Source organism: Pteronotus mesoamericanus, unplaced genomic scaffold (assembly GCF_021234165.1).
Source record: "Pteronotus mesoamericanus isolate MK-2021 breed Mesoamerican mustached bat unplaced genomic scaffold, CSHL_Meso_final contig_180, whole genome shotgun sequence".
Taxonomy (NCBI): Eukaryota; Metazoa; Chordata; class Mammalia; order Chiroptera; family Mormoopidae; genus Pteronotus; species Pteronotus mesoamericanus.
In genome coordinates, this window is record NW_026555076.1 from 1,228,240 (window position 1) to 1,244,524 (window position 16,285).

Sequence of the window (16,285 nt, forward strand, 5' to 3'; positions counted from 1 at the left end):
GATTGAATCTGCATGCCACTTCTCCTTGGTCATGGGAAGTGTGGCAAGTATCATAAACAAATGTAGACTCTCGGGAACTACACAGTAAGCCCTAATGATGGGTACAGCTTGCCGTTTATGGTGATTAAAAATCCAAAGTGTGTTAAACTGAACTTCCTCAGTAACTTTAGAAAAAATGGTGCTGGTTTAAAGAGGGGGAAAAAAAGTGTAACTTTAAAAAATAAAACTGAGTTTAGTGTCACACAGAAATTAAAAAGCCCTTTAAGGCACATATATTGTCTTTTTAGTTGTCATGAATACAAAAGAAGTGGCACACCGAACACCACAAGGCCACAGACCCAAGTAAACGATCTAACATAAACTTGCTTGTTTTCTAGCCATTCAGAACCTGTTCTGTGGAATGAGGGGGCTGTCCTGACACTTAGCCATTAATTTGTCCTCTTTACTAATTCCTGCAAGCTGCCATGTGTAAATGATTACTGACTCAAGGGAAGTCTTTATACTCAGATTAATGGATTAAGGAGCATCAGTAAACTGACTAAAGCTCAGAAACCAACTTTCTTAAAGCAAAATCCACTGTGGACCAGTTGAATAGGCCCGCAGTGATCCTGGCCTGCATTAGGTTAGCAGAATATCAAGTAAATTAATGCCAGATCCTAGCAGAAGTTCTCAACTCTCTAATCATGGAGTGTCTTTGTGTGTGAGGCACTGGAACCACCCTTTCCTGGCTTTCCTGCTTTTTTTACTGAGAATCATAAAAGGTTTGGACTGAGAAAAATCTGTCATTTCCTCATTTTATAGGTGAGAAAATGAAGACCCGAGGAAATGAACTAATATAACTGGGGAAAGGGAAACTTAGTAAATTGCACTGTTTGCAACTCCTAGCAAGGCACCTCGGGACATTTTTAGACATGCCTCAGTCAAGCTTTATGAAATAAAACATTGAATTTTTGAGGTAAAAGAGACCTGAGGATAACAGTTATGAATGTTAAAAATGAAATCTTCATTAGTCAAGAGGCCTAAAAGCCTAGAGAGAAGAGGGAGAGATGTTCTACTTTCAAAAATATGTTTTTAGCAATTACCAGGGTAATGGCTGCATCAGTTTTTAGGTTCTGTATTTCTCTACAAATGCCAAGTTTCCCATATTCCCTTGATTTTTTTCTAAAGAGCAGACCTAAGCTGCAAACTATGAACAGTAGATAAAAATATAATGGCAGCAATTTAACTTTGTAAAACTAAGGGTATTTCGTTCTGTCCAAAGTGAAAAACGAGAAATAACCTACCAATTTGAACTTGGGAAGCTACCGCCCTCTGGAGGGTGAGTTTAAAAATGTCAGCGGTAGTTTTAGTTTGCCACCGTGACTGATGGAGTAGGGTGGAGAGGCTACTGGCATTTATTATCTGGGAACGAGGGATGGCCCCACATACTTAAGTGCAGTTTTAAACATAAAAAACTACCTTCCTCAAGATGCCTATAGTACTCATTTTCAAACACGATGAAGGACAGATCTACAAAGTTTTTACAAGTTGCATTTTAAAATATTACCTATTTATTCTGAGAGGACTTAGTGAGAAGAGGGACTAGAGGGTACATACTGACAGAACAAGAGACTATCAAGAAGTTTATGCTGCCTCAGCTGAGTACCTCAGTTGGGTAGTGTCTTCCGATTCTCTAAATAAGTGGAAGAACAAATCAACATTTCTCTTTCTCTCCCTTTCTCTCACTCTAAAATCAATAAAATAAAATAAAGCAATTTAAAAAGTTTATGTTAAACCCTAGTCTACAAGAAATTCACAGACCTGACTGCGTTTCAGGCCAGCATATCCCACTAGCATTTATCTCAACTTCAGACAAGGAAGGCATCTGGAACTTGACTTGCTAATTGCTCATTGTATTCATCTAGGAATAACAAAAGATAAAAACATCTGATTGATGTAATGTTATATAGTGTATACAAATGTTAAAATGGTTAAACTCTCGGATAGTTGCACAATAGACTATGGAGGCTGACAAGATATAACTTGAACCTTTTTTTACCTAAGATTTTCAGACACTTTTAACTCATGTATGGTAAACTTTTATTTATTCTCCAGTGTTCATTCTCCCCTTCTCTTCTTAAGTAAGAAAAATCTGAAATGGTCCCTATTTTCCCCACATCGCCCAGCTTCTTGTGGGTGCCTATGGCCATGTGACTGTTGAGCAATGACTGTGTGAACTGGTGTATGCAACTTCAGGTTGGCCCCTTCTTTTAAACAGGGAAGCTGCTTGCTCTTCATCTCCACTCCTGTCTCCCTCCCACTGGGAAAGGGTGGCCACCCAAGCAAACACCAGGCCGAGAGATGGAAGTCGTGGAGTGTTCCACCAGCTGGATCCTTGGTCGACCACATGGTGCAGAGCCACCCACTCACTTCTATCTTACTTGGAGAAATTGATTTTCTGCTACCTTTTCATATGCCGCTTGCTAAGTTGTCCTCTTAACTAGACTGCAAATAAGAAGTAACATCTGGTCTCAATAAAAAAACAGTAGTGAGAGAAACTTGAATGTAGCAAAACTCCTTTTTAGGTGTACGAGTATTTGGGTCACACTTACATACACACCCTCCAAGAAAACTTGTATTTACAAACTTAGTACATTACAAATAGGCACAGTTCTGAGTAATAAAAAAAATTACAGCTCTATAGTTAATATTCGGCATGAGCAAGGTCAGCTTTATATTTTCATCTGCTTTTTCTTCTTCCGCAGATTGTACACAAGGGAAGGAAGCTTCTTGGTTTTATAGGCCACGCTTTTCTTGATGCGCTCTCCTTTGATGTTAACGATATGTGGCAAGAGAGGGGGCCGCACTGTCAGCGCTGTTCCTTGAGGGGTATAGCCACGGAGATGCAGTCTGTCCTTAAACTGAGGCGTTACTGCAACCCAACCTGTGCAGGCATGTGACAGAACACAAAATGGTATCAGCAACTCTCTGCCTCCTCTCCCCCACTACCACAAATTATGCAGTCGAGTTTTCCACAGTGGGGGACACCACAGGGGTCAGCGCATCCAGAGTGCAGTGGATAAGCCTCGCCCTGGGAAAACCACCTTCACGTGAGATCATGGTGCCTGTCCTGCCAGGTAAGTATGTTAGCAACTGTCTTAATGAAAACACTAAACCTGCCCTACAAAGGAAACTCCGTTGGTTAGAGGGTTGTCCCAAAACGCTAAGGATGAGGGTTTGATCCCCAGTCAGGGCACACAAAAGAATGAACCAATGAATATATAGATAAATGGAACAACAAATTGATGTTTCTCTCCCCTTTCTCTCTCTCTCTCAAATCGATAAATAAAAAATTTAAAAAAGAAAAAGAAAACCACTACACTAAAACTTAAAATGGAGCACTGAAGGAGGCTACTGTTCTCTTTCACTCAATTTTTTAAAAAAGCATACAATGCATTTGTAAAAAGTTACAAATTTACTTTCAGAGTAGGTTGCATTTTATGAATAAACTAGTATGCATACCTTAAAATACTCACCTTATGTTAGTTAAGGCACATTTCAACAAAAATATAAAAAGTCTGCTTTATTCACCTTTAAAGAAGGGCCTGATGTAAAATTACCTGCAGAGGAAAACTTGATGTCGGCCACTGCTTCAGATTCCCCAAGGCCTTCTTCTAATGCAATGTCTTCAGCAACAAGAGGAGGAAATTCTGCCATTCGTTCCTTGCCACCCATTGGAACCTTCCAAGCAGATAAAATGAAGACGTTTGGAAGTTCAAATTAAATTCCCCATAACTCTGATACTAATTAAAACACTGGTAAGATAATTCTGTACAAGGATCAAGAATAAAATCTTTTTAATCATTAACTATTGAAAAAAACCCCCAATCACTTCTAGGTCAAATGAGAAGCACAGGAAGCTTCCAGTTCCCAGTGCCAGGGGCCACGTGTGGGTGGTAACTTCCTGATAGCAGAATCTTGCTTTATTAGTTTGCACTGTTTTTACAGCCCTCCATAAAGCCTTACACAGAGTAATGTTGGGCAATTAAAGCAAATCTTTCCAAATACCTTAGCCTCTTATAAGCTGCCCACAAGGATTAACCCCTGCCTCATGACAAGTCAAGGGTACATATACAAGATACTGCTTCTATGTTTACGGATGTTTCCATGAATTGGAAGTGACTGGATAATAACTATTCATTAACAGGTATCTCTGTGTTTAGCACTAGGGACAAAATTGATGTTACAGTATGGACTCTTCCCCCAGGAAGATCAGAAGATCAGTGGAAATAACATGTAAACCAATTACAAGGTAAGAAATGTGATGAGAGGCATTTATTAAGTACTATGGTGGTGGAGGAAGAAGTAATGAATGGGTTTTGGACAAGGAAAACATTAATGAAGCAGCAATATCTATGCAGTATTTTGAGAAACAGGCCAAAGTGATTCAGTGGAAAGTTATTCTGGGTTAGCATCATGTATAGATACAAAATAAGGAAAAGGGATAAGTTGGGGAACTGTAGTTTACCTGTCCAGAGTATGTTGTGTGTCTATATATTAGAGATGAGGCTATCAGTGCAAACTTCTCAGTAATGTGAAACTACCAAGGGATTATAAAGAGGAAAGAGAACAGAGATGATAACCACCACCACCACCACCACCACGACCCGCTCTGTATTTGGGGAAGATCTCTCCAGTGCTGGGCTCTCAACCTCAGCGCCACTGACACTGCACTGGACGATGCGTTGTTGGGGACTGCGGAGGCTGTCCTGTGCAGTGTCAGCCTTTTAGCAGCATCCTTGGCCTCTACCTGGTACCTGCCAAGTTGTGAAAACCAAAAATGTCTCCAGTCATTGCCCAATGTCCTTTGGGGGGCAAAAATCAATGCTGGTTGAGAACCACTGCTCTTGTGGCGGGGAGGTTATGTGTGAGGTGGGGGTGGGAGGAGGGCGGTAAAAACTGGAAGCTGAGAAAATGCTTAAGGATCTCAAAAACAGCCTAATGAAAGCAGATTGCAGCTTGAGCTCCAGGGCTGGATTCAGAGAGGAACTGCTTAGGCCACACTGGGAGAGACAACTGGAATCATTGCTTTGGAAAGTATCAGTAATGTCCGTTCTGAAAACTAGAGAGATACATGGGGTAGAGCAACACGGAGTTCATGTTTCTGAGCGCCATGTCATATAAACTAAGGAAGTCTTCTTTCCTGCAAGTCTCAAGCTGTACTTCAACTTACTACTTCATCTTAAAAGTGAACAAATGGAATAGAACTAAAGCCCTGTGTTGTAGAAAAAGTAACAGATCCTATATTGCCAACTGCCTTTGTGTGCTCACCCACTTGGCAAATCCTACAAGTCTGGAATATTAACTTAAGGGCAGTTACTTCAATGGAGTTTTAATTTCAGTCTGGCTTTTTTTAGGAAATCCAGAGAGAAGCATTTGTATCTCAAGCCAGGCTACTTTTTATCATCTTTGAAGGGCAGATGTGTATTTTGTGTTTTGATTTATTTTTGGTTGCATGAGCATAAATTAATGTTAAATTACCTCTGCATTGGGTGTACCTGGTATTTTTGCAACATTTGTGTTCCACCACTATCGCTGTCACTGCCACAGATGCTTACATGGCGCTTAGACCAGTGCCCCGGAACTTAATCCTCCCCAGACCTCAACCTCACGATGGAGGTTCAACACAGAGAGGTAAAGGTGACTTTTGCCTAAAGTCACACAGCTTTGTGTGGGGTAGAACGGAGTGGAATTTGAGTCCAGTGTTGCTCCAGTGGTCTTAACCACTATAAATACTCGCTGGCCAACAGTGTCTACAGCATGTCTCATTAGGGAGCTGAAAACAATCCCGACTGAGTCTTTGGTGAATTTGGTAAGAACAATTTTAGTGGCACAGAAGGGCCAAACAGGGACTTTAGAGGAAGGGGCATGAGGAAGCAGGAGCAAGCTTGATTGTTAAAAAAAGGAATAAAAAGGACAATGAGTTTTGTTTTTAAAGATGAGACCTTATCATATTTATAGATTGAACCTTATCATATTTATCATATTTATAGATTGAAGAAAGGAACTAGTAGAACAGGAGAAAAGAGGTGAGATAATCTCTAAATGCCTGGGATTAAGAAGCTGGGAGGAGAGTTTTTCTGCCCAGACCAGGGCCTTTCAACATTGGCAGTGCTGATACTTTGGACGAGATAATTCTTTGCTGTGAGGGGCTGCCCTGTGCACTGCGGAATGTTTAGCATCATCCTTGGCCTCCACCTATTAAGGTGCCAGTAGGGTCCCAGAGTTCTGAGAAAATCTGTAACTTCTCTTCACTCAGCATTATCCAGTACAGCTTTCTGCAATGATGTGACTGCTGAGCTGCTGAAAAGTGGCTAGTGCAACTGAAGAACAAAATGTTAAATTTTATTTACTTTTAAATTAACTACTTTAAATAGCCACATGTGACTACCATATTGGAAAGTATAGGCTAGAGAAAACACAGCTCTGTAGCTCTTCTAGGATCGGTCCAACATTCCTTTTCTTATAGGGCCCACTTCATTTTGTAGCCAAATCCTCCAGGAGAACAAGGTGAGGGGAGAACTAGCTGATGGTATAACAAAAATGGTTCTGTCTAACAAAGCATTTCTTTGCAGGGCCGTGGGGCAGTATGTCATGGTGTATGTTAACCTAAAATGTGTCACCTCACCTTGAGTAATGTATGACCTGCATGCTTCTGGTATATAGCATCTGCCTTGTCCAAGGAGGTAATGTGCACAGGAAGGAAGTTGGAAGCCACAACTGTAAACCAAGCTGACTGACTTCCCTTAAGAAAGAAAGAAGTTATTTTACAGAATGAAAAACTTGCAAAACCAGCACATTATAAGACATGATTTAAAAAAAATTAAGCTCCCTTTTTTTACTACTGGTATGGCAGCTATAATCAAACTGTATTAATGCCTAAAAATAAGGGCACAACATAGCAGAAGCACTGCATTTCAACAGTTTATGTAAAACTATGATTCCTTCCATAGGCTTGTTGATATCGTTTAAAGAAAAATGCTTCTCTTTTTAAAAAAGACAAAAAAAAAAATTTACTCATTTTTAGACAGAGGAAGGGAGGGAGAAATTGAGGGAGAGGAACATCCATGTGTGGTTGCCTCGCGCGCGCCCTACTGGGGGCCTGGTCCACAATCCAGGCATGTGCCTTGACTGGGAATCAAGCTGGTACCCCCTTGTTTTGCAGGCTAGCACTCAATGCACCAAGCCACACCACTCAGAGCTAAAGAAAGATACTTCTCTTTAAAAAAAAAAAAAAAAAAACCACGGAAATACTGTCTGCTTCAAACTGTCTCTGGGTAAAGTTAAGTTTAAAAAATTAACATTCTGTGAGTTTTAAAGAAATACATAAGGGTTTTAAGTGTGTAAGGCTAAATTTCCAACAAATTGTGAACAAACACAAAACCCAAGGACTGTGCTAAAGCAATGGGCTGCAAGTTGCAAAACATGTTGTTGGACACAATCATGTTTCATTTTCCTTTTTCCCCTGACTTTGGCAAGAGAGCAGCAATTCCACAGATACTCTAAAATCCCTAGAATAATGCTATATAAATGACTACCAAACAAAAAACCACACATATAAAAGTATACATACATAACATGGGATATAAAGGAGTGCAGAATTTATTTAATGCACATAAACTCTGTACTTAAAGGGCTGCCCTATGATTCTCATGTGAAACAATAACACACAGGATAAGGGCAGTAGCTTTTCTTAATGCCAGCTGTACAGGGTACTCAAACTCCTATTGAAGATACAGTTTTAAGCCCTACTACTGTATTTCTCCCCCATTAATTTTTCCTAAGTTTTTTTAATGGACATTTTCTAAAGGAAAAAAGAATAGTGTATCAATGCTGTATACAGTCATGACCTAGTTATCAATATTTTCCCAGTGTTCATAAATCTGCTTCCTTAAAATAAATCCCAATACTAAGTCATTTTTTAATAATACATACGGAGTTCTCTTACCTGCAGAAAATCTATGCGGCCTATGGCACCCAAAAATAAAACCATTCCTGGTTTAAGCACAAAAGTTCTTGGAACAATGGCATGTGTTGGCAAAACAATATTTACTTCTTTTTCTGTTAGAAGGTTTAAAATCTGTGAAGCAAAGGGCAGTTTTTTTTTAGAGTTACTTTTATTGAAGATATATTGTGATTTACCTATAAGACAAAAAGTGATGAAAAAAATCCCAGATTTCACAATAAATCAAAGTATGTCAGAATTAGCTACACATGAAATTAATTCATTCTTTCTGTCTAAAAGAATCAATTTACAAATGGCTCTATGCCAATTTAGTCTTGAGTATTGACACAATAAATTTATGGGAGTATTAAATTCTAAGTCTGCAACACCCACCAAATGTCAAAATTGGCATGAACTGAAAACACTGATGTTTCAATCCCAAGATAGAAATATACGTTCTCACCATCAAGGATTCTTGGGAGCAGCAGTTTTCAGTTAAAGGTAAGGCAATAAGCTATCTTATTTCCTGGTGGCAAGTACATGTGCATTAAATGCAAAATGGTCAGAGCATTCTAGGATCAGGTAAAGAGCTTAAATAACCCCTTTCTAAATTCTGGTCTTTTGTTTCGTTATTTCCCCCAAATACTCAGCAAATATTAGAGAAAGTTATGAATCCTTTGGCTTCTAAGGATGAATAATTCCTTAATAGATTAGAGAAAGTAGAAATGGAAAGTCAGAAAGTATAAGATTCTGGTTAAGATTTAAGGAATTGATATCTGATTTAAAAAGGAAAAGAATAGAGAAGGTAAAAAAAAGGAAAAAAAAAACCTTTTGTGAACTTAGCTCTTCATAAAAAGAATAAGGAATGAAATTAGACCACTAACTTGCACCATACACCAGAATAAACTCAAAATGGATAAGAATTAAACATACGCCATGACACCATAAAAGTCCTAGAGGAAAACATAGGCAGTAAAATTCCAGATATCCCATGCAGCCTTGCAGGGGTATTCAGCCTTTTTGTATCTCTGGGCTACACTGGAAGAAGGAGAGGTGCCTTGGGCCACACATTAAATACACAAACACTAATGAAAACTGAGGGAAAAAAAGGTTTTAAGTAAATTTATGATTTTGTGTTGGGCCACATTCATAGCCATCCTGGGGTGCATGTGGCCCATAGGCCGCAGGTTGGACACTCCTACTAGAGCAAGGGAAATAAAGGAAAGACTAAACAAATAGGACTATACCAAATTAAAAAGCTTCTGCATGGCTAAAGAAAAACATTGTCAAATGAAAAGAGAAGCAACCATATAGGAAAACATTTGCCAATGATATCTTGGACAAGGGTTTGATCTCCAAAATATATAAAGAACTTATATGACTCTACTCAAGGAAGACAAACAATCCAATTAAAAAAATGGGCAAAGGACCCAATCAGACACTTTTCCAAGGACATACGGAGAGCCCAGAAGCATATGAAAGGATGCTCAACGTCACTAACCATCAGAGAGATGCAAATTAAAACCACAATGAGATACCACTTCACACTGGTCAGAATGGCCATCATTAACAAATCAACAAACAGTAATTGCTGGCGAGGTTGTGGAGAAAAGGGAACCCTAGTACTGTTGGTGGGAATGCAGCCACTATGGAAAACAGCATGGAATTTCCTCAGAAAACTAAAAATGGAACTGCCTTTTGACCCAGTGATTCCACTGCTGGGATTATCCCCTAAGAATCCTGAAACACCAGTTCAAAAGAACCTATGCACCCGTATGTTCATAGCAGTGTTATTTCCTGGAGGGGAGATGGGGTTAAGGGGGGAATGTAGGGGAAGGGTCTAATCAACGAATGGGTATAAATGACACACGGACATGGACAACAGGGTGGAGATTGTGAGGGGTGATGGGCAGGGCAAGGGAGAGCAACAGGGAAAATTGGGACAACTATAATAGAACAACAATAAGAAAAATAATAAAAAAAAGATTAAAACAGGAACATAACTCATGTTGAAAACATAAAAAAAAAATAATAATAATAAGGAAATAAAAAATGTGATACCTAGAGAGGCTCACAAGAAGATACATAAGGGGGCTGCGAGTAGTTTTCCCCAGGATTTGTGTTTGAAAAAGCACATTAAAAGCCACCTGCAGGAAAGAAACCTTTTAATACTGTTTAGACTAGAACTTCCATTTCACAACAGAATTTCTTGGTTTGGTTTGGGGAGCACTTATTTAAGGCCTCAAATAAATATATCAGTAATCTCACACCAGATGCAAACTACCTTAAAGATCCTTTATATCTAACCACTTGAGGTCTCATTCTGCTGGCGAGCATATTTAGCAAATTCTTGTCTTTTTTGACTATTTGACAAGAGGGCATATATGACTAAAGTAACTGCTATCCCTGACCTGAGTCTAAAATGGAAAAATGAGTTGAAGTTAAAGTGATAGAACATTATTAGAAAACAGTCCAATTACTCTGAAGCTTTTGATTGGTAAGAAAGACTGGACACAGCAATTATTCTAGAAGAGAGAAAAAGAAAGTTAAAAGATCCATGTGATTCTATGATATGGGTCACCAAATAGAACACAATTCTGAGAATGAAACTCTAATCCTGAGGGGACAAAGGAAGGAAAAGTACCTAAGAAACCAATGTTATTCACAGGGAGATAGAGATAATTAGGTGATTTACAAACTGGTCAGTAACCAGATTCAAAGGAAGCTGATTAATGGATCTGCGGTAAGGCTGTATCCTGGATGCATACTTGAGTCAATTAATGACTTGGATGATGATCAAAACTGCAAATAAAAAGTTCTGAGATTTATTGAGTATGTAGGATATAGGCTGAATTTAATGAGATAGAATCAAAGCTGCCCAGCTAATATTGCAATTGCATTAAAAAGATGTGAACACTTAATCCTATTCTAAATTATTCTCATATGAGGGCACTTACACAAGAAGTTTAGTTCTTAGTGTCATACTCTAAGAACAAAAACAAATTCAAAAATATCCTGCAAAGAACATACATATATAACCCATGGACATGAACAACAGCATGGGAATTGCCTGAGCGTGTGGGGGTGAGTGGGTGGGGGAGGAAAAAGGGGAAAAACTGGAACAATTGTAATAGCATAAACAATAAAATATAATTAAACACCCATTAATACTAGGAAAGAATTGCCAATAAAAATGCTATATTTTAAAAGTGAAAGAAAACATTCTGAAAGGGACACGGGTTGATGTATATAGCCTGTCAGAAGAGAACACATGTATATAATAAGAACAAGCACTCTGGATTATGTCAGCACGGTATATACTCAGTTTGCTGGATGAACTAAAGAAAGGAAAAGGCAGAGTGGGGAAGAGACAGGACATTATACTTTAAAATATTTTAAAATCTGACAAGAAAAATAGGTTATTACATCCATTCCACACAACTTTGAGGAACAGTAAGTACAAGTTACAGGGACACTGCTCACCTCAATACAAAGAACAGGTCAAAACCAAACAGGTTACCTTGGGAGGTAAGGTGTCACTGCTTCAGTTGATGATGAGTCACTCCTTTCATCAGTTCAAGCTGATGCCCTCTGATAAATGTTATAGAGGGACTTCAAACATGGATAGGCTGCTGGGCTGCAGTGCTATTTACTGCATTTAGCCATGTATAATGCACATTTTTTTGCCCAAATTTTTGAGGGAAACATAATGATATGCACTATACATGGGCATAATGATCACATACCATGGGAAAATAATCCCAAGTATAATGAGCACAAAACTGTGGGTGCACTTTATACATAGCAAAATGCAGTATGATTTCTTTCAACCTCAAAATCTATGATTCAGTAAATGTCTCCCTAACTAAGGTAACAAGCACAATAATATAAGGGTGTCAGCAGTGAAGCCCAACAAATGAAATACAGAACTTGATGGCATATAGTCATCCCTGAACCACTTCTATGAATGAATCAAAACTTAGTCTATAATGAAAGTATATCTCCTTTCCTGTGTTTTATCTTAATTGGTAGATAGTATTCATGCAATTGAAAGTTGTTTCTAAAATACATCAAATACATACACAATTTTCCTTTGTAATTCCAGGGGTGTCATAAAACCAGTGGGCATCTTTCACATCTTGTGGAGTCAGATCTACATGTTTAGTGGATTTATCTGCATCCATAACAGGTTCATTTTCCATGTCAAAGGCAAGTGAATCAGCATCAAACTCAAAGGCAGCTTCATCCTTCTGTTCTTCTGAATACAAGAATGTTCTTCCAACTCTTCCTAGAACAAGTTGTATTGAAGTTCTTAGTCACTCCTATAAAGCCTTTGACTCTAGACAGGTAATTCTTTTTTTTTTTTTAAAGATTTTATTTACTTATTTTTAGACATGGGGGAAGGGAGGGAGAATAAGAGGGACAGAAACATCAATGCGTGGGTGCCTCTTGTGCACCCCCTACTAGCGACCTGGCCCGCAACCCAGGCATATACCCTAACTGGGAATTGAACCAGGGACCCTTTGGTTCGCAGGCCAGCACTCAGTCCACTGAGCCACACCAGCCAGGGCTGGAGAGGTAATTCTTATGTTTGTGTCAAACAAGTTACCAAGACTATGAGGTATGAAAGTGAGATACAACGATAATGGCTTTGCTTTTTTAAAAAAGGCATCAGGGGCCAGACTCTTGCAAGGATCAAGTGTATGGCTGGCTGTGTACAGAGAGCACGGAAGGAAATATTGGAAGTTAAACTTTTTAGTAAATGAAGGTTGAAAAGAGATACCAAGAAAAGGGGACCATCTTATTTAAAGCTGCTGCTTAAGAGTCAACAGCCCGTACTGGTCTGCAAGGAGTGGGGCCATATCTCAGTGGGAATACTTTTCACTGTTGAAACTGGGTAAGTGGGCAGTTACTCTATGATTACTTTCCTGGATTTCTCCAAGTATCTACTCTCAATTTTCTCAGCACCATGAAGTCTGAGTTTCCAAACAGTGGCTTTGCCTCTAAAGGGCCTTGATTTTCCAGATTGAGGAAAGCAGTCTCTCCCCACAAAAACTGGCTTGCCCCGGACAGCAGTATTTCAGGTTGCTCAACAAAGAATTTTAGCATAGAGGCCTGGCCAGTGTGACTCAGTTGGTCCAGGGCCAGCCCTAAAGACCAAACAGTTGCAGGCTTGATTCCAGTGAGGGCACATGCCTAGGTTGCCAGGTTGATCCTGCTTGGGATGTGGATGGGAAGCAGCAGATCCATGTTTGTCATCCTCTCTTGCCCTTTCTCTAAGGTCAGTGAACATGTTCTGTGACTCTTCCTCTCTTTCTCTCCCTCCCTTCCCTTCTCTCTAAGGACTGACAGCATGTCTTCTGCTGAAGATAAAAAAATAAAAAAAAATTTTAAAAGGAATTTTTAGTGTAGACCCCAAGTGTCTTCCTGTAGAAGATGCTTACCTACTACATAACCGTGCTTTTTTAAGAGATGAAGTTGGTTTTGTTCTTGCTGACTAAGATCTTCTTCAGCTTCAGTTGCATATTTTTTAAGCCTTTTTTGCCTTTCAAACATTCTGTAAGGAGTTGGGTTGCAAATAGGAAACTTCAGTAGGTTTAATGTAGTTCCTGAAATACCAAACAATATATTTAATAAAATTGCACACGGGAATAAGGGGAGGAGAAGTAACATTTTTGAAGAGCTACACACTGTCTTTGAGTACTGTGATTTATTTCACTTAACCTTCATGACAACTCTACAAAATTATCCTTACTTTACAGGTGAGGAAATGGGCTCAGAGACTGGCTCACAGGCTCAGCCAGTATGTGAATCCCAAATCAGCAAGCCTGATTTCTTTTTATTTTCCCCATCCTACCACCCTATACAAAAGCACTGCTGTGTATAATTCAGGGGAGGAAAGAACAGCTTACAAAGCAAAGTTAAATGCTGGTTTCAAAGAAACAAATGAGACAGTTTTGCCAAATGTTAAACACAAGTAGGGTCACAGAAGGACCCATTTTGCATCTTAAAGCCACGAAATTAACATTTCTTCTCAACAAAGCCACATATCATACTGTGTTAGTGAATTATTAAAATGTAAAATGTGTATAGTATACTGATCGCATGAATAAACTCAAGATAGTGGAGGTAGGTTTAGAAAGTCAAAGGACATTCCAGGAAATCATACAAAGTAAAGCTAGAGGGTAACATCCAAGAGAGCAGGAACTTTGTTTTGTTGCCTGGCTTATCTGTCTCCAATGTCTAGAACCGTGACTGGAAAACAGAAGTGCTCCATAAATATTTGTATTACTATTCCAAGCCCTAAGCTGATAATAGAGAGAGGTGTGACTAAAATAGGGAGACAATTGTTAAGAGGAAGGCTCCAGACAGTTCCTGGTGGATATTAAGCATCTAGGAAAACGAAGGGGTTTAGTAAACATTTGATAGACTTCTGTCTCAAAACAAAAACAAAACACGAAGGGGGCGGACCTCCTAAGGCTCACCAGGCCAAGACGAGATGGTGGCTCGGTCCATAGCCTCAGTGCCCTTGGCGATGCAGTAATCTGACGCCAAGAGCGTGTTGAAGAGAGTGGACTTGCCAGTGTTGGTGGCGCCAACCAAGTAGACGTCGCCGCGGTAGCGCCAGGAGCGCTGAAGCGCAGAGATCAACTCTTCCACTCCGTAGCCAGTCTTGGCGCTGATAAGCCGCACGTCTGTGAGTATAGTACGGGACCTGGCCGAGAGATTCCAATTCTCTTCCCCATCGGGTGGCCCGCCCCCGCCGGGGTGCAGTGGCCCTCGGTGGCCGGGGGGCCGCAGGAGCCCGGCGCGGGCACAGTCTTCCCACAGACGCTCCCGGAGCCGCTGCAGGTAGCCGGGAGCGTCCTGAGGCAGGAGGTCCACCTTGTTCCCCAGCACGATCAGCTGCTTGGGGCCTACCATCGCGGGCAGATCCGGCAGCAGGGCGTCGGGCAAATCGAGCAAGTCCACCATGTAGAGCACCAAAGCGGGCCCGGGCTGCCGCAACGCAGCACTCACCAACTCCAGGTACTGTTCGCGGCTCACCTGCAAGCGCAAGGCGCGCCGGTGGTGCACCAGTAGCCAGCAGCGCTGGCACACGGTCCGTGCCAGACCGCCGTCGCCCTGTGCCACTGCGCTAAGGAACTTCTCACTGGGCAGGTAGCCGGGCACGCCAGGGTCCTGGCAGTGCAGTTCAGCCCCACAGCCCGAGCAGTTCAGGCCGCTGGGCGGCACCGTCGGGTCTGGGTGCCCCACGACTGGATGTACCCGGAGGCCGGCCCGTAGCTTCTGCTGCCGCCGTTCCTCCCGCCGCTGTTGCTTCCGTCGTTCCTCCTCCTCCTGGCGCTGCTGCAGTTCCCGTAGCTCTTCTTCGAGAGCCGGTGCGGGCTCCGGCTCCGAGACGTACTCAGGGAACAGAAAACGCTCCTCCATGTCGTCCCTTCCTTCGTAACTCCCACTTGCCGTGGGGCCACGAAGAAGCCCACGTCCCAGGCTCGCTGGGTGCTGGGAGGAGGTGGCGGCCGCGCATCGTCTCTCGAGGAGCGGCTCGCGGAGGCCAGAGCGCACTACCGTGGGAGTGGATCCCCTAAGTAAGGGCCAGAGCAGTCTACCCGTCAAGCGTGCAGGCAGCATGGGGAACGCGGCCTTGGACACAGAGGGCGGGGCGGGGGGGGGCGGTGGTAGGGGAGGGGTGGAGCCACGTGCGCGCACGCGCGATGGGGCCCGCGAGGCGCTTTAAACCCTAGACAAAAGCCCGGTACTGCCTGAAAGCTGTCATTTGTCAGCCGCCAAATTTCGTTTCCTCCTCCCGCATCTAATCATGTACATTCTCGTAATGAAGGCTGTGAGGCTTGAGATCCCGCTTAAATCTGCGGCAAAGTTACCAGGACCTAGATTGTGCTGGGTGTAATGAAGAGGCTAGTGAGGGTTTTGTCACTCTCAGGTTTCTTCAACACGCCACTACTGGCCAAACCCACCCACAGTTGCGTTTTAAAAAGTATTGGTTTTTGTCCTTAAAAGTGCAAAGACTAGAGCATTAAATGTCGCGGACTTACGGCCGGAATGAAAATTTTTTATTAATAAGTATTGGCTTTCTTTTTTTTCAGATGTCGTTATTTGTGTAATAACATTGAAAAACAAACAAAAACCTTCATTGGCTGGATCCGATCCTCAGACTGTACTAGATGTGCGCGCAATCAGCTACGTGAGGCGGTCGCCCACAATTTGCGCCTGCGCAATTCTAGCCCGGCCCAAGCCTTGATCTACTATGCGCAGGCGCAGACTTTAACACTGGCTTGC

The 16,285-nt window shown here is 41.5% G+C and overlaps 1 protein-coding gene and 1 pseudogene across 2 annotated transcripts; both read right to left on the reverse strand.

Moving 5' to 3' along the window:
• Window positions 1-1,467: 1,467 nt before the first annotated feature.
• NOA1 (nitric oxide associated 1) lies at window positions 1,468-15,638 on the reverse strand. Of its 2 annotated transcripts, XM_054566785.1 has the most exons (7): window positions 14,470-15,638; window positions 13,429-13,593; window positions 12,067-12,272; window positions 7,988-8,119; window positions 6,668-6,784; window positions 3,600-3,720; window positions 1,468-2,923 (listed from the first exon to the last, which is right to left on the reverse strand). In XM_054566785.1, the coding sequence occupies exons 1-7, from the start codon at window positions 15,617-15,619 to the stop codon at window positions 2,712-2,714; spliced, it is 2,103 nt and encodes a 700-aa protein (XP_054422760.1). In that variant the 5' UTR covers window positions 15,620-15,638; the 3' UTR covers window positions 1,468-2,711. The 2 variants fall into 2 exon arrangements, with proteins under 2 accessions (XP_054422760.1, XP_054422761.1); XM_054566786.1 differs by lacking the exon at window positions 6,668-6,784.
• LOC129065547 (uncharacterized) lies at window positions 2,950-3,124 on the reverse strand (annotated as a pseudogene).
• Window positions 15,639-16,285: the final 647 nt, after the last annotated feature.

Excerpts from the sequence above, each read along its gene's own strand:
- NOA1 (XM_054566785.1), bottom strand. The coding sequence starts at position 15,619 with ATGCTGCCTGCACGCTTGACGGGTAGACTGCTCTGGCCCTTACTTAGG. Across the intron at positions 8,120-12,066 it reads GAATTACAAAGGAAAATTGT|ATTTTAAACCTTCTAACAGA; the intron begins GTATGTATTTGA and ends TTTGCTTCACAG. Across the intron at positions 2,924-3,599 it reads CATCAAGTTTTCCTCTGCAG|GTTGGGTTGCAGTAACGCCT; the intron begins GTAATTTTACAT and ends ATGCCTGCACAG.